The sequence below is a fragment of the Pleurodeles waltl genome, chromosome 3_1, assembly GCF_031143425.1.
Source record: "Pleurodeles waltl isolate 20211129_DDA chromosome 3_1, aPleWal1.hap1.20221129, whole genome shotgun sequence".
Classification (NCBI taxonomy): Eukaryota; Metazoa; Chordata; class Amphibia; order Caudata; family Salamandridae; genus Pleurodeles; species Pleurodeles waltl.
The window spans coordinates 684408773-684426478 of NC_090440.1; the positions used below are offsets into that span (position 1 = coordinate 684408773).

Genomic DNA, 17706 nt, shown 5'->3' on the forward strand with positions numbered 1-17706 from the left:
CATTTACCAATGATAACAAAGGATTTTTGAAAGACAAGCCCAAGCACGAGTGATAGTGATGGGCTTGGGGTGGGCGTTGTTAAAAGCCCACAGATAGATCACAACATGTCAACTAAAAACAAGTGATACAAAGGTTAAAATAGAGGTCAGAAAATAGTACTAGCAGAGACAAGCTTTGTGAGGCAGGTAAAGAGAGAAAGAATAATAGCCGGCATGTGAGGACATGAGTGTTGAGAGCCAGAGGCCCTGAAACAAACAACATGGCTCCTTTTTACTTCAACCCAGCAGGCATCCTGTCAAAGCGGCCATAAATAACTTGCGTGATGTTAAGAATGCACTGGGTGCAGATGGGGTGAAAAAGAAACAAGCAGGAAGGGGTAGAGTTGAAAAAAGAAGAAAATAATAAAAATAAGTAGTGGCACAAAAGAATGGGATAAGTTATAATGGCGAAGTGATTAAGACAATAGAAAGAAAGAGGAATAGGTAAAGAAGGAACAAAATGAAATGAGGGTAATAGAGAGGGAAGGAAAAAAAACTGAGAAAAAAGACGGAGAAGTGAAAACAGAATAGAAAGAATGAAAAATAGAGACAAATGGGGTGAGTCGGCAGAGAGCAGGAGGCAGGCAGGTAAAGAAGGAGAGATGTAGAAAAAGTATGAAATGCAGAAACAGGAACTTTATCTAGTTGAGAGGGAAAGATAGAAATACAGCATGAAGAAAAAACAGAGAGACTGAGGAGAAAAATGACAGATTTATGAGACACAGGTTCGGAGACGGTGTTGAGGCAACCAGGAAGGTACTGTGGAGAAGGAGCTGAAAAAGAAACAGTGACGAGGTGAGAGAATCGTATGGCTATTGATTACATTGGAATACTATGGGGTGCCCTGTTGTTTAACAGTGGTTCCAGGGCCTTAGGTACTGGTGGTCTGCACATGCCAAGCCAAGATTATATTTGTGTTGTGTGCTCACCTTGGGCAGCAAGGCCCAGCAGCCAAGGCTTACCAAACGACGTGGTTGATGTATGAAATTCAGATACAGTATGACACAGTAATTATAATGGTCAATGCTGAGCTTAAATGGGATTGCAAATTCAAGCTTAGCAGATAGTGTCACTGCTTTGGTATTTTTGAGCGGATTTACAAAAAGAGGAGTACCCTTTCATCCCACCCTGCTTAGGGTACTACCAGAACATATTCACAAAAAATAGCAGGCAGGAACAAATCTAGACATTAATTAAACCAACCAATAAATTCACTTTTGGTTAGTAGGGTCAATTACTTTCCCGTATATGTGTTAATTGATTTATTTACATAATAGCAATGTATACTTCATCATGAGAACAAATATAAAACAACCTCCAATTATAACAAGTCAAATCAAAAAATTATTACAGAAAGTGTACTATACAATTATTTACAACTAAACACAAACAATACATACAAATGGGACATGCCCAACGAAATAACTCATACAGGTCACTCTGGTACAATTCTCGTTGTGATCCTGTCTACTCAAGATGACCAAGGGGTTAGCACTCATCTGCACACACCTAACAATCTTTTAAGGTGTTTATCTAGTGCTTATGACATATTTAAATTTGCACGCAGAGCCACGAACGAGTTATCAGCACGAACAGGGAAGCTGCTTGTTAAAAGAAAAAACTAACCGTTCACAAATGAAACAGACATGAACTGCATGGTGCCATTACCGTTTAATTTAATTGGAAACGGTAGGATAATACTAATAGCCAAATAAATAATTTGGCCCGATGGTTGTATTCAACATGAGGTTGTGTTGATTTAAGGAAGTGGAGCCAGTGTCCTTCGACTGTCCTGAAGAGGCCACAAGTTTAAAGGCCGAAACGCGTCGACACTTCTCTTGCAGGATCCAGGGTGTATAAATAACGAATAGAGAATTTAAATATGTCATAAGCACTAGATAAACACCTTAAAAGATTGTTAGGTGTGTGCAGATCAGTGCTAACCCCATGGTCATCTTGAGTAGACAGGATCACAACGAGAATTGTACCAGAGTGACCTGTATGAGTTATTTCGTTGGGCTTGTCCCATTTGTATGTATTGTTTGTGTTTATTTTTTTTTATTTTTTTTTTTTTTAAATTTTTATTTTATTTTAATATGTCGGAGGGAGGGGGTTACATGAGAAAAAAAAGAAGAAGACATAATATATCCGTGCGAAGAAAGTAAAGTAAACAAAACAACGGGAGAAAGAAGACCTTTAAAAAAACCTCAGTTATATATATCACATATCGAAACAATTAGCATTTTTTTTTTGTATTGTTTGTGTTTAGTTGTAAACAATTGTATAGTACACTTTATGTAATAATTTTTTGATTTGACTTGTTATAATTGGAGGTTGTTTTATATTTGTTCTCATGATGAAGTATACATTGCTATTATGTAAATAAATCAATTAACACATATACGGGAAAGTAATTGACCCTACTAACCAAAAGTGAATTTATTGGTTGGTTTAATTAATGTCTAGATTTGTTCCTGCCTGCTATTTTTTGTGAATATGTTTTGGTATTTTTGAGCATCAGTAACCAAGGGCCATTTGTACAAACACATTTTCCCATTGAGACAGAATGGGAAAAACCCTTTGCTACATCTGGCCCCAAATAACTACCACCTACGAAGGAAATAGAGGGCAAACACTGGTGTCTACAAACGTCACGCTGTGTAACTTCTTTTGGGCAAGGAATGGGGTCATCAAGAGATCCAGGGACAATATAGCACCCACCAGGTACAGGGGAACGTGGTTTAGAGTCAGATTCGCACCAGAATCTTCAAAGTGCAATGACTCTCAATTACAGTGCAGAATGGAAAATCAAGTGCTATTCTCAGGCTTGGAATTGGAAATATAGATAACCGAAGAATGCTGAAGAGGCTCACTCAATGCTGGAAGGTGAGGGGGCATGGTTACGCTCATTGCTCAGCATACTTTTTGGGTTTACCCACATGCTCTCTACCAGGCTCAAGAAGGGCAGAGAGAGAAGATAACTGAGCAAGCGTGCACAGCAGAGTCACTACTCGCGTGCACTTGTGGTTCTTTGGTAGTTATTCTGTGCTATAGGCCTTCATGGCTCCTAAGTTGTTTCTCTTCTTGAGTTAGTGCTTTACACCGCTTGTGGCTCAGCTAAGCTGCGATTTACCTCCCTCGCCACATTGCCAGCTTCCCTCCTCACCCTGCAGTCCACCAGCCCATCTTCTAGGTAAGTTGTTGAAGATTTGTCTCTTCCTTAGGCCCTTGGCTGGGCACCGGCCTTGGGGGAGCAGCTACTTTGTCCTGGCAAGACACCTCCTCTCGGCGGATGCTGAGGAGCTTCTCCTCGGAGAGACAAAATATTTTTTTGTCATTTCAGGAGTTTCCCACTGATTCTTCCCTATCTCTCTCCGCCTCTATCGCTAGATAGGCTGTCACTACATTTCATACTTTCCATGCATATTGTATATCCACTTCCTTTGTCACTGATTTTGCAAATGTTCGTCAGTTCTGTGCACAAGAGGCTATGAATACAGTGGATTTACAACGTAAACATGAAGAAGGCACATATGGGCTACGCCTTTCCAGGGCCCGTGGTCAGTACTGGGCCCCGAGGCTGCAGTAATGACAGCTGGGCCCCAGCGTAGCGCCTCCTTGTCTGCCCCTGACCCCTCCCATCCAGATCTCACTTCAACCTGTCACAGGCCTCCTCACCTCTGCACACCTGTCTACACTGCAGAGTGACAGACAAAACAAACACTGGTAAATCACACGCCCGAGGGACTGGGAGGAGAAGCATCTTTGAGAGAATACGTGGGGGTGCGCAGATACATCGGTGCACACCTTCCATGAGAGGGAAAGTCCTGCAAAGTCGAGTTTGGATTTTACTCCTAGCTGCGTGCCAGGTCATGATTTTGCGCATAGAAAAGAGAGGCGGTGCCAGGAGTACTGTTTTACACAGACTTGTTTATGTGTACATACTACCATAAGTGAACAAACTCTCACAACTGTGCACAGTAACAGACGTACAGCCATCGTCTCAAACGTACACAAATCCAGACGCTCCCACTAATGTGCACACACTAATACAGAAGTACAGACTTTCTCACAGACATGTAGACATTGGCACAAATACAGACAGACACGCTCCAATATCAGTACATACTGTGACTGGGACCATTTCCAGGATGAGAGAATTCGCATAGAGTCTGCGCGGGGATCTGGCCTCGTGTCTGGATGTACGCAGGTGAATGCAGTGCATTTCAATGTGGGAGCACAGAATATTGAGGCAGCGGAATCATGAAGCCATCTCGGGCCTCTTCAATCTATTTAAAGCCACTCCCTGCCCATTCAGCTCACTCTGGAAGCTTTCGTCTTTCTAAGTTTTCTTCGCTTTTTCGTTTTTCTCTTCCTCCGTCTTTCCCGTATGTCTTTTACTCGCAGCAAATGCTTGAGGCAGAAGAATAAATAAGTGCCGGTGCTCAGCACCGGAAACAATAAGCACAAATTAAGCACTGTGTACACTGTATGCTGCTTGGCAGAAAGCAATCATGAGGATAATGGCTACCTACACCTTGGCTTAGTTTAGAAGATGGACAGGGTACGCAGGCTTGTAAATGTGCTAGACCCTGCAAGGGAGTGTTTCAGTGAAAGAGAGAGAGACAGAGAGCGAGAGAGAGCGAGAACAGAGCGTGTTCTGAACGCTTTCGACTTAGTAGTTGTTTGTAAGGTAGCCTTGCACAGCTTGAGCTCTGCTGCACATTCGATGATGGGTGGGTAAGGAAAATCTCCTTCTAGAGGGAATAAGCCATGGGGAGTCTCTCCTGGAAGACAAGGGAGACTTTCTGGACGTGAAATCTGGTCATGCCACTGGTGGACGGACCCGCACAGGGCCACTGGCTTCCTCAGACTGTCTTCAAGATGCAAAGAGGTAGGAGGACGACGAAGTGCTGGTAGAAGCCCAGACCAGACGACTTCAATGGGCAGTTAGTGGGTAGTGCACTACAAGCAAACACTTATTAAGGCCATCTACCCCAGTTGGTGAGCTTGGATAAGATGGGACACTACCTGCAGATTTCAGAGCTGGGGATTCTAGACGAATCTGACTTTTCGTAAAGTGCTAGTTCAAGCAGTGGGAAGATCGTCACAGTGGCTCACATGTTCCTGTTTTGCCTCATTGTTTATTGTTGGCTGGCGCTCCCAGGGATGCTCCTGGGTTACCGCTAGGAAGGGAGGAGCTTCTGTGATTCTTAATAAGAGAAACAGAGATATCAGTACTCTACCTCAGTGTTTGAGATTCACAAGAGCCTAAATGAATCTGGTATTGTATGGTATAGTATTATAGGATTGGTATAGCGCTTACTACCCCTATGTAGGGCACTGAAGCACTTGTTCACCTGGTTTGCACACTACAGCATGTGGGTGTGTTATTGGAAGAGTGCTGTCTTTGCTTCGTACCTGGGTGTTTACAAATTATGAATGATGACCACTGAGTTGTGGTTATCGTGCCCGGTGAAGCCAAGCTCAGTGCTGTAATGAATGGGGAAGGGTAAAACACAGACATGCATTTTTATAATTTGGGTTATGCTGTCAGCTCTGATTAGCTCTGCAGGTCCCTTTATTATTTTTAGTCATTTATCTTTTTTATGTTCTCAGTCAGATTTCCTACGGCGGCTATGCCAGTAATGTGTCTGCTCAATGATCCTAGGGATCCTTTAAAGGTCAAAGGTGTGGCTAAAGAGTAAGGAGGGACTGGAGAATTGCCTGGACAGACTGCCTTATGTCTCCTTTATATGATTGACATTATGAAATGACAACGGAAGAGATTTGACCAGATGGACTGTCGTTCCATCATCTTTTTTGTCATTATGAGATGTTATTTCTAAGAGGATGTGACTATTTAGGACCTGCAGGGTAGACTAAGTTAGAGCCCTCCAATCACCAGCAATTTGTGGTAGCTCTCTTTGTTCTTGGCAGGCCTGTCTGGGACGTACTGATTGGTTATTTAAACAGGCTGGTATACCCTTAATCGGTGCCAGCAAAGTTCCACAGGTAATTGAAACGTTATATGACTGTGTCGTTGATGATGACAGATCAGGTAGTACATTTGCATTTGATATTTTATGATGACATGGAGTATATCAAAATGATACCAGGAAGAATGTCAAAGACTTGAGTAACAGTCCTCCATTATGTGGTTAGAGGTAATGGTGGGGGAAACATTATTTACTATGTCTGTGAAGTGTAGGGGTGGTTGGAGTCTATTTGTCATTAGCCAGGATGCGGGTCTGCAGGAGCAGGGTGGCATTGGGTTCTTCTCATATTGAGTGAAGAGGCATATCTTATGGTTGGTATGGCTAATTATTATGTTTCATATGTAGGTTGAGTTTATTGCAGGATTATGTTGGACTGAGCACGCTCCTTTGGTTTAGGTGTGCTAGTCAGGGCTGTTCCATAGTCCTGGACAGTGCCATTACTTTTAGAAAGGTTATCAATTGCAGGTTCTAAACATGGTCAGAAGTTGATGCAAATATCTTGTGAATAGCCATGTTTTCACCTCTCTTTTGAACATTAAATGCTTTGAATCCTGGCTGGCAAGGAGTTCTAGAATTTGGCAGCCTACCTGAGAAAATGGAGCCTCCTTTAGATTTCCCATCGGAAGGTGGTAACAGGATCTGTGGGGATAACTTTGAGTGCAGTGCCTTATTTCGTATGAAATATTTCCCCCTGATGACTAAGACCTTTTTTATGTTTGATATGGCTTTCCAGGGGGCATGGTGTGTATGTCATATGGTGTACATTACCTCACCCTGAAGCCAGCAATATTCCTTATAAACCCACCTGTATTGGGGGACCACTTTCTGTAGTAATAAAGACCAACATATGGCACCTTGCCAGCTAGATGTGCATCTTTCTTGTGTATGATATACATAAGATGTGATGGGTTCTGGACCTCAATAAACAGGTCCAGAATGAGTAATATGAGATATGCTATTTGATGGGCATTTGAATGAACAGTACACACGTATAAGGATGATCTGTAACCACGTTTGCATCTACACTCAAGATTAGAAAACATTCAGGTTTGCATTTCGTTTACCTTCAAGTTGAGATAATGCCTATGCGACTTCTTTCCTGAAGCAGCATGGTTAGTGCACAGCACATAATGCTGGCAGACAGTTTTAGAGCTACATGGCATTGGATGAGAATATTTCCATCACAACAAGGCTATTTTCTCCCAAATTTTAATAGTTCCTGTTGAACGTGATCTTGGCTGCAGATTGTGCAACTAGTTTTCCAGATGGTGACGAGTCTGGTGTGGTACTCTCGTTTCCTGAAGGCGTTGCATACTTAGAAACAGGGTAGTAGTGGGAGAACAGAGTGTGGCTTCATGTGGACAAAGGATGGAATTGCATCTCAATACTAAAAAGAGGACTAGAGCTTGTACACACGCCTGGACAACAGAATCTATATGGTAAGTGGGGTACGACCTTACAAGGAGACTTTGTAACAGCCAGTATTGGCTTTTTACAATGTATGTTTTTAAACGTAGCTGCAAATTCATATAGAGTCCTAGTAATTTGGTCTAAGGCCAAGGTAGCGTTAGAAGCCATTGAAAACCATGTTTCAGTAAAGGTTAGGGTTTGCAGTGCTGATTGCAACTGTGGCCTTCTATGTCTAGATGTTGGAAAGGCGGTATGTCTTCTGGTAATAACGCTGAAGCAATCACACTGCACAAAACCTGTGTGAATTTGAATGGGAAGAGATCTGATGTGAAGATAGGAGTTCTAGACTAATGTTTAGCAAACTGTGGCTGACCAGTAGAGGAACAGGCGTGTGTCCGCAAAGTGTATGCAGGGCCTTCAAGATATTTTCAATTATTTTCATTATACATTATTTAGTGTCCATATCTGGTTCTCGGGTCCATGAAGTCTTTCTTAAATATGTTCAGCTTGGAGCGAAACACAGTCAGCTGTATCTGTACTGTGCTATGACATTTATTTATAATGTTTGTCAACTCTAAATATAACCTCAGCCATCCCGAATAATTGGGTTGCATATCAGCATTCTCCACTCAGTGAGTGAATATACAAAGGATACACTGACATTCATCCTGGCCTTAACAGCCCAATTCCTCCCATGAGGAATGGGGTATTTTGGTAGTCAATTTATGACTAGGGCTCTTCCACCCTTCCTACTGCTTACTCTGAAGTGCCCCACACCCACCGCGAGGTGGCACAGAAACTTTGTCAGTGTGTTTGTCCATTCCACCAAAATCCCTTAAGGGCACACCTAGCATTGGGAACCATATGGAGAGAAACGAACATGTGTATGGCTGCCTGTGATGTCCAGGATAGGACAAGTCCTAGAACCGGAGATCTCAGATTCTACCTACCCTGTCCCACACACAGGGGTTGGTGTCCCTAGCAGTAGTGACCCTTTTACTGTTAGGTAATTGGGTCTGAGTTTCTAAGACTCCTCTCCATCTAAAGCACCTCATGAAGACATGCTATGAAAAGGGGGTGCCAGAGAATATAACTGTCTGGATCGGATCTGGCCTGGTTTCAGACCATCTTGTCTTTGGGTGACCAAGCATCTGGTCTTGTAAATGTGGTCTATCTAAGATCATTGTCTTTTCACAGTGAGATCGTGACCTTGCCCTTCCAGCTAGATTAACCGAGCCAAAGCAACACAGGAATCTCCTTGGACAGCTCCTCATTGTATATCTATGGCCCTTTGCATGTACACATACAATCAGATTCCCGCAGGCCCAGCCAATCATTCTAGACTCTAAGTAGGCTTACCAGATTACCTCCTCCTTCATTCCACACAGAGATATATCGCCTCATTGTTGTCCCAGGATCACTAACAGTGCCTGCCCAGATGCTTGCATCTTTTCAACGTGACCATGCACATTTTTCTCATATCCTAGGGAAGATAGCCCGATCGTGATTCTTGGTACATCTAGGCACGGTAGGTGTGTGTAAATTCACAGAGTTCTTTAAATTGAAATGAAACAAGTGCTTCTTAGGAACAACCGTGTTTAACACCAGGTTAGATGAAGGAAGTGTTAATGTCACTGCCATTAAGTGAACAGATCTGCCTTTGTCTAGGCCAAATCCAATGGCCCATGTAGTCGGGAAAAACTGGGAAATTTCAGCCTTTGTGAAGAAAACTGAAGTTTATGGATTTCACCTGAATCGCAGGAGATGTAGTCACCTGAATCGCATGAGGTGTGGTAAAAAGCTTTTCGTTACCTCTGATGATTTCTTACTCCAGGATGTCCCTTGGGTGGGACATCCTGGAGTATGAGATTGCTGAAGATCAGGACAATCTGCAGTCCCCAAGGTTATGTGGTAAGAGGTACTGCGGTAGGCTGCAGAGGAAAATGGGGCATGTCGGTGGATGACAATGTGGCTGAATCCATGTGTGGGGTGCGCAAACAAGGAGGGATGTTTGAGAGCAACTGTGAGCCTGAAAATACTTGCAGGGCAGAGGTGGGACTTATAACGTTTCCCTAGGTGTGGCAGAAAGCTTAATGTAGGGTACAGAAGATGGCTGCCAAGCAGCACCTATGCACTGGCTAACCAGCACAGCCCTTTGCAGCTGCTGAAATGGTTTTCCGCTGTTGGAAAGGGCCTCTGAACCCGTCCTTGTCTTTTTTAAAACCTCGTGGGCTTCACAATGTGTGATTTTGGTGAGGTGATATTGTGAGTCATAGCATGTGGAAAATATACACACTCCTAGTGCTACACCTTTCAGAGATGGTCCTTAAATATACCATGGGAAACACAGCCCTCTAGAAATACAAGAGTGGCATGTGAAGCCAGCACAACTTCACAAAAAAACAACATCCTACCCCCTAGCCTTTGTCCAACCAGAAAGGGAGTTGGAACTGCATGATTCTCCCATTCAGATTAGTGAATTGCATGCACAGCAACATCCAGTCGGCCCACACATTGTGTTGGGTCATGATTTCCAAACTGGATTTCACTTGCGAGCAAAATAGGCTCTACATCCTTACATGAATGTGTGTATTTTCCAGAGTTGGGCAAAGCCAGTGCCAGCTCTTTAACATCAATGCGTTACAGGATTTGAGGTGGAGCCTTCATCACCAAACGCACGGCTTCTGGGAGCAGGCCTTTGCAGCAAGGAAAAGAGAACTAAGAACCTGAGTTGTTGGTTCCCTCACTTGTCCTATTTGCTTGCTCAAGCATAGAAGATGGGGGGCTAGGTTGAAAGAATGTTCACAAGATTGTGCCAGGAATACTTACATGGCGTGCTGAAAGAATCCCAGCATGGGAAGTCATTATACTTAGAACCCATAGCACATATTTTTCTTTAATGCTGTGAGGGTACTATGGGCTGAACACAAAGTTTGACAATAGGTTATAAGTATTTGTACAGTGCTGTTCTCGTTGCACTATGATATTCAATTGATGAAAAGCCATCCAAGAGAGATTACGGAAGTTTAGAAACAAAAGAAAGGTTCAGCATCTTCCTACTAAAGGCAAAAATTAAATGCACTTCATAAGGAGGTGGAAGCTTTGGAGGTCTGAGCTGCTAACGATCCAGAGCAGGGAAGAACTCGCCCAACTAGAACCACAGTCAAATGGAAGCCAACATAAGGTGAATGGACGGTGACAATGAGGCTCTGACAGAGGAAAAAAGAGTGCTGGCATGGACTTCTTACAGGAGGTTTGCATTCAGAGGCCATCCTGGCTGGTTATATGGTTCTTCATTCTGTAGCCTTCAGGATGTTTTCAGGGGGAATAGCAGGCAATGTTGAAATATGATTGTGCCATTTTTCTCCACATCAAGTGTGCTCTCGATGTTGATCAGCTCCAATAGATTAGAGCATGCTTTGACATTGAATAGTTTGGCAATGGTGGGTTTCTAAGCAGAGAATGATCCTGGTGGCAAGTAGCAGCTCAGAATCGAAGGCGATGTCGAAAATGGCCTCAACACCACAGGAGGTCTCAACACCAGATGTGGCCTCAGGGCTGAACAGCAGTCAGTTGAGGAAGAAAGGAACACTTGAAAGCTAGCTCACATGGATGCGTTATGGAGCGCGATGGTGCCCTAGCAGACATCAAGAGCAGGGATGAGGTACTTATCAGTGTCTTGGCAGAAGCCTTCGTTCTTGAATTTTCGCCCCTCCTTCAGTTAGCTCCCACAAGGGGTCATCTGAACCACTGTTTGAAAAAAGCAGATGTATCTTGAAAGAGGAGGCCGACTTTTGCCTGAGAGAGCATGTCTTCTCTTTTCTCCAAGATTTCAAATCTGTCCCCCTGCAGTGCATACAATTGGTCATGTTAAGGTTTTGAGAAAAAATAGAAATCGCACCTCGAGTACCCATCATCAAGGCTGGCCCGCCTATTATATGTGATACAATTTTTGAACAGGCGGACATATCTTCTGAAAAAAATGAAATAAGCTCATTTAAAAAGAAGCTGGTGATAACCATACAATAGTAAGCCAAAGCATAAAAGGAGCAATTTACAGCAAAGGAACAGGGTGCACTAAAGAATCCGCTTCTGAGATACGTCATTGCTGGAAAATGGAATGGAAAGACCGGGCTGGTGCAGGCTTTATGGGGTCAGGGAGGGTCAGAGCTCGCAGCCGTGAAATGAAGGACCAGGTCCCTTGTGCGCACTGTGCAGGTGGCTTTTGCTTTGAACACCGACAGAGAACAGAGGTCTTCATTATTTTGTTTTTAACATTTCAAACATATTTTTGTTACAAATACTATTGTTTTTACACGTGTTAAGGGATTCTGCTGGTCTTGTGGGAATATCCTGACGTATACGGATCATAACAAATGGCCAGGGAGGGAGTACCGAGAGAAAAACACCGGCACAGATGATTTACCTTTAGTGCAGTAAGAGAGCGTATTTGTACCTGGGGAGAGCTTCGAGGCGCGATTGACTGATTACTGCCTTAAGAATATGTGTGCCTTGAGAAGGCAGTTAAAGTTTGACATGTAGGTGCACGAGACAATTTGAGCCTGGAGGCTGTAGCGGGTAGAAGCAGTTTGGACGGAAAATCTAGGTTCGCCTTTTGTTGTAAGTTTAAAACCAGGGGTATAATGACCTTTATATCACCTGAAAGCCTGAGGGATAGTGTAGTGACTAATTTACAAATGTTATAAATTAAAATAGTGCCCTATTTCATAAGTTTCGCCCTCTGTATAATGTAGTGTAGGAACTTCCTGACATCGTGTTATGTTAGGAGCTCCTTTATTCAGGGCATTTCCATATTCGAACTGGGAGTTCGTCTCTGCCCCTACCACTAATGCGTTTTGTGGATGAGAAAGAAAAGGGAGCGTCTTTTTACACATAAAGCAGGAAAATACTTGAACGACTGAATTACGTTTGCCTCGGTAGTCACCAGAATCAAAGATGATGCAATGTTTCATTTTATTATTTTTGACATGAAGATGTCCAGTAATAGCGAGGGACATAATAAAAATCTTCCCAAGGGCGCCCTCCTCCTGTTGATCCAAAGACAATTACTTGTGTTGCGTCTCCATTGATTTGTGCGAGGTTACCCCACGCCCAGGCTTTGATATCCAGGATGGAGGCCTGCAGGGACAAGTCTCGGCCTGACCCGCCTGACCCTCCCACTTTTATATAGAGATGTGTGTCTGAGTATATAACCCACAGTCTATTGCGCAGGCTTTGAAGTATTAAATAAAGGGCTCAGTTTGACATATAATAATGCAGGTGACTGGAGAACCTATGGGCGCTACAAGGCATGAAGATAGAAACAATCCCATTTTCCCGTCATTGCTTCTGCCTGTCAGAAAAGCTGTAACTCGGTTCATGGAGGCAGGTGGGTTCCAAAACAGGCGGACAGGCCCATCAGAACCAGCAGTGATTCATGCGAGAGCAATGACCTCATGCACACAAAGTACAAAACTTATGGGTCTGTGCAGAGCTGTACAGCTGACAAGAGATGACAAATCATTCAACTGACTGGAAACATTACACTGAGGATGAGGCAAGCATTATGTCAGCTTTCAAGGAATGCTTGCCTGGTGAAGAAAGGGCCGCAGGCCTAAGCAGCACACTTTTTGGAAACTCTATCATTGATCATTTACAAAACGCAGTCAAAGGACTTGAACAAGTCAGGTATTTCTAGAAACACTGAGTCTGATAAACTTTTGAATTTCAGTACGTCTCTTCCTTCCCCTACTTGTCCACCGCCTTTTTCACTTTCTTTCTCTCCCTATATCTTTATTTCTTTCTCTCACGTTTCTGTAAATAACTTAATGAGTAGTTCTAAAGTCATAAGGGTTTTTTGGGCTGAATCAACATTTACAAGCCTCTTACATATTCTAGCTTGGTCAGGATGACCAGTCGGCATGCTTACGCTTTCAAGATAGCTGTTGCGGTGGGCCAATCTCAGCAGGGCTAAAATAAAGGCCAAGGTAGGCAGATGCCCTTGTACTGTGCCACAACAGGGTGCCAGATTACAACAAATGTCTAGGAACATGATCTTCTTACCAGGGAACAGTCAGTACCCAAACAGCAAAACATCAATTTACCTGACGCTGCTTAAATTCTTGTACTGGAGCTGACATGCATAGATGGACTTGAAAATTACATCATGGTTAGAGGATCCTCAGCAACTGTGTATGGGGATCCTTAGATTGTGAGCGGCGAGTTTACAACTGCAGCTTGAAAACTAACCACCCCTCACCTGATAATCGGGAACCTAAGAAAGGCAGAGAGCCAGACAGTGCAAGGGCAGCTGCCCCACCAACCCGAGTCTCAACCTAAAGATACTGCCACCTTCTTTGGACTGCTGCTTGTGGTGTTTTCCACCGGGTGATCAGTGTAACATCTGTGGGTTCGGCTTCAGTTGTACGTCTGTCTCCAGTCATGTCCGTATGCCCTCCCAGAAGACCCCACTGCCAGTAGCCTCCCCTCTAGGCAGAAGCCGCGGAGGCTTACCTTTCCATCCGTCTGTAGGTTGAACTCTATCAGGTTGCTGCTTGGCACGTGGTCGCCGTCCTCCGCATCTCGTCTGGTTTTGGATGCATCCGGTTGACACTGAACAGATTGGAAATAAATGAAACGAGAAGTCAACATATTTACAATAAGATGATGACACGCATGATTAAATATGTGATATGAAATTAAACCCGCAGTCCAATCCTGTCAGAAACAGCTAAATCCCGGCGCACGTGACCACAAGAGGCTGCAGGGAGGTTGCTACTGAACTCACTGATCGGCTCAGACTCCTGGGGCCTGATTGGAAACCGGAAGCAGCCCTGGTACATTTTGTTAACTGAGCTCCTACATTACGTGGAGCGACTGAGCCTGACCATTGCAATGTTGTGTTTGGGTGGGGAGGTCTTGGTCGCAGGTTCTGTAATCTGGAAGCCAAGGGGATGCATTGTGGGGAAGACAGACATCCTTGGAAATAGGCCATGCACGGAGCTGCCAATTAGCACACACTGCAATGAACTGTGAATATAATTTGCGTAATGAACGGTAAAAACTGAATTGCTTCTAGACACACAACCTTGCCACGCATGGGAACTGAGGTAAAATTAAGAAGTGATGTGCCTAATGTAAGGAAATGCCTCCTTGGCATGGTTGCCCCCTGACTTTTTGCCTTTGCTGATGCTATGTTTACAATTGAAAGTGTGCTGAGGCCTGCTAACCAGGCCCCAGCACCAGTGTTCTTTCCCTAACCTGTACTTTTGTATCCACAATTGGCAGACCCTGGCATCCAGATAAGTCCCTTGTAACTGGTACTTCTAGTACCAAGGGCCCTGATGCCAAGGAAGGTCTCTAAGGGCTGCAGCATGTCTTATGCCACCCTGGAGACCTCTCACTCAGCACAGACACACTGCTTGCCAGCTTGTGTGTGCTAGTGAGGACAAAACGAGTAAGTCGACATGGCACTCCCCTCAGGGTGCCATGCCAGCCTCTCACTGCCTATGCAGTATAGGTAAGACACCCCTCTAGCAGGCCTTACAGCCCTAAGGCAGGGTGCACTATACCATAGGTGAGGGTACCAGTGCATGAGCATGGTACCCCTACAGTGTCTAAACAAAACCTTAGACATTGTAAGTGCAGGGTAGCCATAAGAGTATATGGTCTGGGAGTCTGTCAAACACGAACTCCACAGCACCATAATGGCTACACTGAAAACTGGGAAGTTTGGTATCAAACTTCTCAGCACAATAAATGCACACTGATGCCAGTGTACATTTTATTGTAAAATACACCCCAGAGGGCACCTTAGAGGTGCCCCCTGAAACTTAACCGACTATCTGTGTAGGCTGACTAGTTTTAGCAGCCTGCCACAAACCGAGACATGTTGCTGGCCCCCTGGGGAGAGTGCCTTTGTCACTCTGAGGCCAGTAACAAAGCCTGCACTGGGTGGAGATGCTAACACCTCTCCCAGGCAGGAATTGTCACACCTGGCGGTGAGCCTCAAAGGCTCACCTCCTTTGTGCCAACCCAGCAGGACACTCCAGCTAGTGGAGTTGCCCGCCCCCTCCGGCCAGGCCCCACTTTTGGCGGCAAGGCCGGAGAAAATAATGAGAAAAACAAGGAGGAGTCACTGGCCAGTCAGGACAGCCCCTAAGGTGTCCTGAGCTGAGGTGACTCTGACTTTTAGAAATCCTCCATCTTGCAGATGGAGGATTCCCCCAATAGGGTTAGGATTGTGACCCCCTCCCCTTGGGAGGAGGCACAAAGAGGGTGTACCCACCCTCAGGGCTAGTAGCCATTGGCTACTAACCCCCCAGACCTAAACACGCCCTTAAATTTAGTATTTAAGGGCTACCCTGAACCCTAGAAAATTAGATTCCTGCAACTACAAGAAGAAGGACTGCCTAGCTGAAAAACCCCTGCAGAGGAAGACCAGAAGACGACAACTGCCTTGGCTCCAGAAACTCACCGGCCTGTCTCCTGCCTTCCAAAGATCCTGCTCCAGCGACGCCTTCCGAAGGGACCAGCGACCTCGACATCCTCTGAGGACTGCCCCTGCTTCGAAAAGACAAGAAACTCCCGAGGACAGCGGACCTGCTCCAAGAAAAGCTGCAACTTTGTTTCCAGCTGCTTTAAAGATCCCTGCAAGCTCCCCGCAAGAAGCGTGAGACTTGCAACACTGCACCCGGCGACCCCGACTCGGCTGGTGGAGATCCGACGCCTCAGGAGGGACCCCAGGACTACTCTGATACTGTGAGTACCAAAACCTGTCCCCCCTGAGCCCCCACAGCGCCGCCTGCAGAGGGAATCCCGAGGCTTCCCCTGACCGCGACTCTTTGAACCTAAAGTCCCGACGCCTGGGAGAGACCCTGCACCCGCAGCCCCCAGGACCTGAAGGACCGGACTTTCACTGGAGAAGTGACCCCCAGGAGTCCCTCTCCCTTGCCCAAGTGGAGGTTTCCCCGAGGAATCCCCCCCTTGCCTGCCTGCAGCGCTGAAGAGATCCCGAGATCTCTCATAGAATAACATTGAAAACCCGACGCTTGTTTCTACACTGCACCCGGCCGCCCCCGCGCTGCTGAGGGTGAAATTTCTGTGTGGGCTTGTGTCCCCCCCGGTGCCCTACAAAACCCCCCTGGTCTGCCCTCCGAAGACGCGGGTACTTACCTGCAAGCAGACCGGAACCGGGGCACCCCCTTCTCTCCATTCTAGCCTATGTGTTTTGGGCACCGCTTTGAACTCTGCACCTGACCGGCCCTGAGCTGCTGGTGTGGTGACTTTGGGGTTGCTCTGAACCCCCAACGGTGGGCTACCTTGGACCAAGAACTAAGCCCTGTAAGTGTCTTACTTACCTGGTTAACCTAACAAATACTTACCTCCCCTAGGAACTGTGAAAATTGCACTAAGTGCCCACTTTTAAAACAGCTATTTGTGAATAACTTGAAAAGTATACATGCAATTTTGATGATTTGAAGTTCCTAAAGTACTTACCTGCAATACCTTTCGAATGAGATATTACATGTAGGATTTGAACCTGTGGTTCTTAAAATAAACTAAGAAAAGATATTTTTCTATATAAAAACCTATTGGCTGGATTTGTCTCTGAGTGTGTGTACCTCATTTATTGTCTATGTGTATGTACAACAAATGCTTAACACTACTCCTTGGATAAGCCTACTGCTCGACCACACTACCACAAAATAGAGCATTAGTATTATCTATTTTTACCACTATTTTACCTCTAAGGGGAACCCTTGGACTCTGTGCATGCTATTCCTTACTTTGAAATAGCACATACAGAGCCAACTTCCTACATTGGTGGATCAGCGGTGGGGTACAAGACTTTGCATTTGCTGGACTACTCAGCCAATACCTGATCACACGACAAATTCCAAAATTGTCATTAGAAATTGATTTTTGCAATTTGAAAAGTTTTCTAAATTCTTAAAAGACCTGCTAGGGCCTTGTGTTAGATCCTGTTTAGCATTTCTTTTAGAGTTTAAAAGTTTGTAAAAGTTTGAATTAGAACCTAGAACTAGTTGTAGATTCTTAAAAAGTATTCCAACTTTTAGAAGCAAAATGTCTAGCACAGATGTGACTGTGGTGGAACTCGACACCACACCTTACCTCCATCTTAAGATGAGGGAGCTAAGGTCACTCTGTAAAATAAAGAAAATAACAATGGGCCCCAAACCTACCAAAATACAGCTCCAGGAGCTTTTGGCAGAGTTTGAAAAGGCCAACCCCTCTG

The 17706-nt window shown here is 44.7% G+C and overlaps 1 protein-coding gene across 4 annotated transcripts in view; it reads right to left on the minus strand.

Annotated features, from left to right (window-relative positions):
- Positions 1 to 17706, minus strand: part of COL16A1 (collagen type XVI alpha 1 chain) — a 717464-nt gene that overhangs the window by 459206 nt on the left and 240552 nt on the right. For all 4 annotated transcript variants that reach the window (XM_069223294.1, XM_069223295.1, XM_069223297.1 and 1 more), the window contains exon 8: positions 13962 to 14060. In XM_069223294.1, the coding sequence (XP_069079395.1) occupies positions 13962 to 14060 (99 nt within the window). The remainder of the gene's footprint in view (positions 1 to 13961; positions 14061 to 17706) is intronic.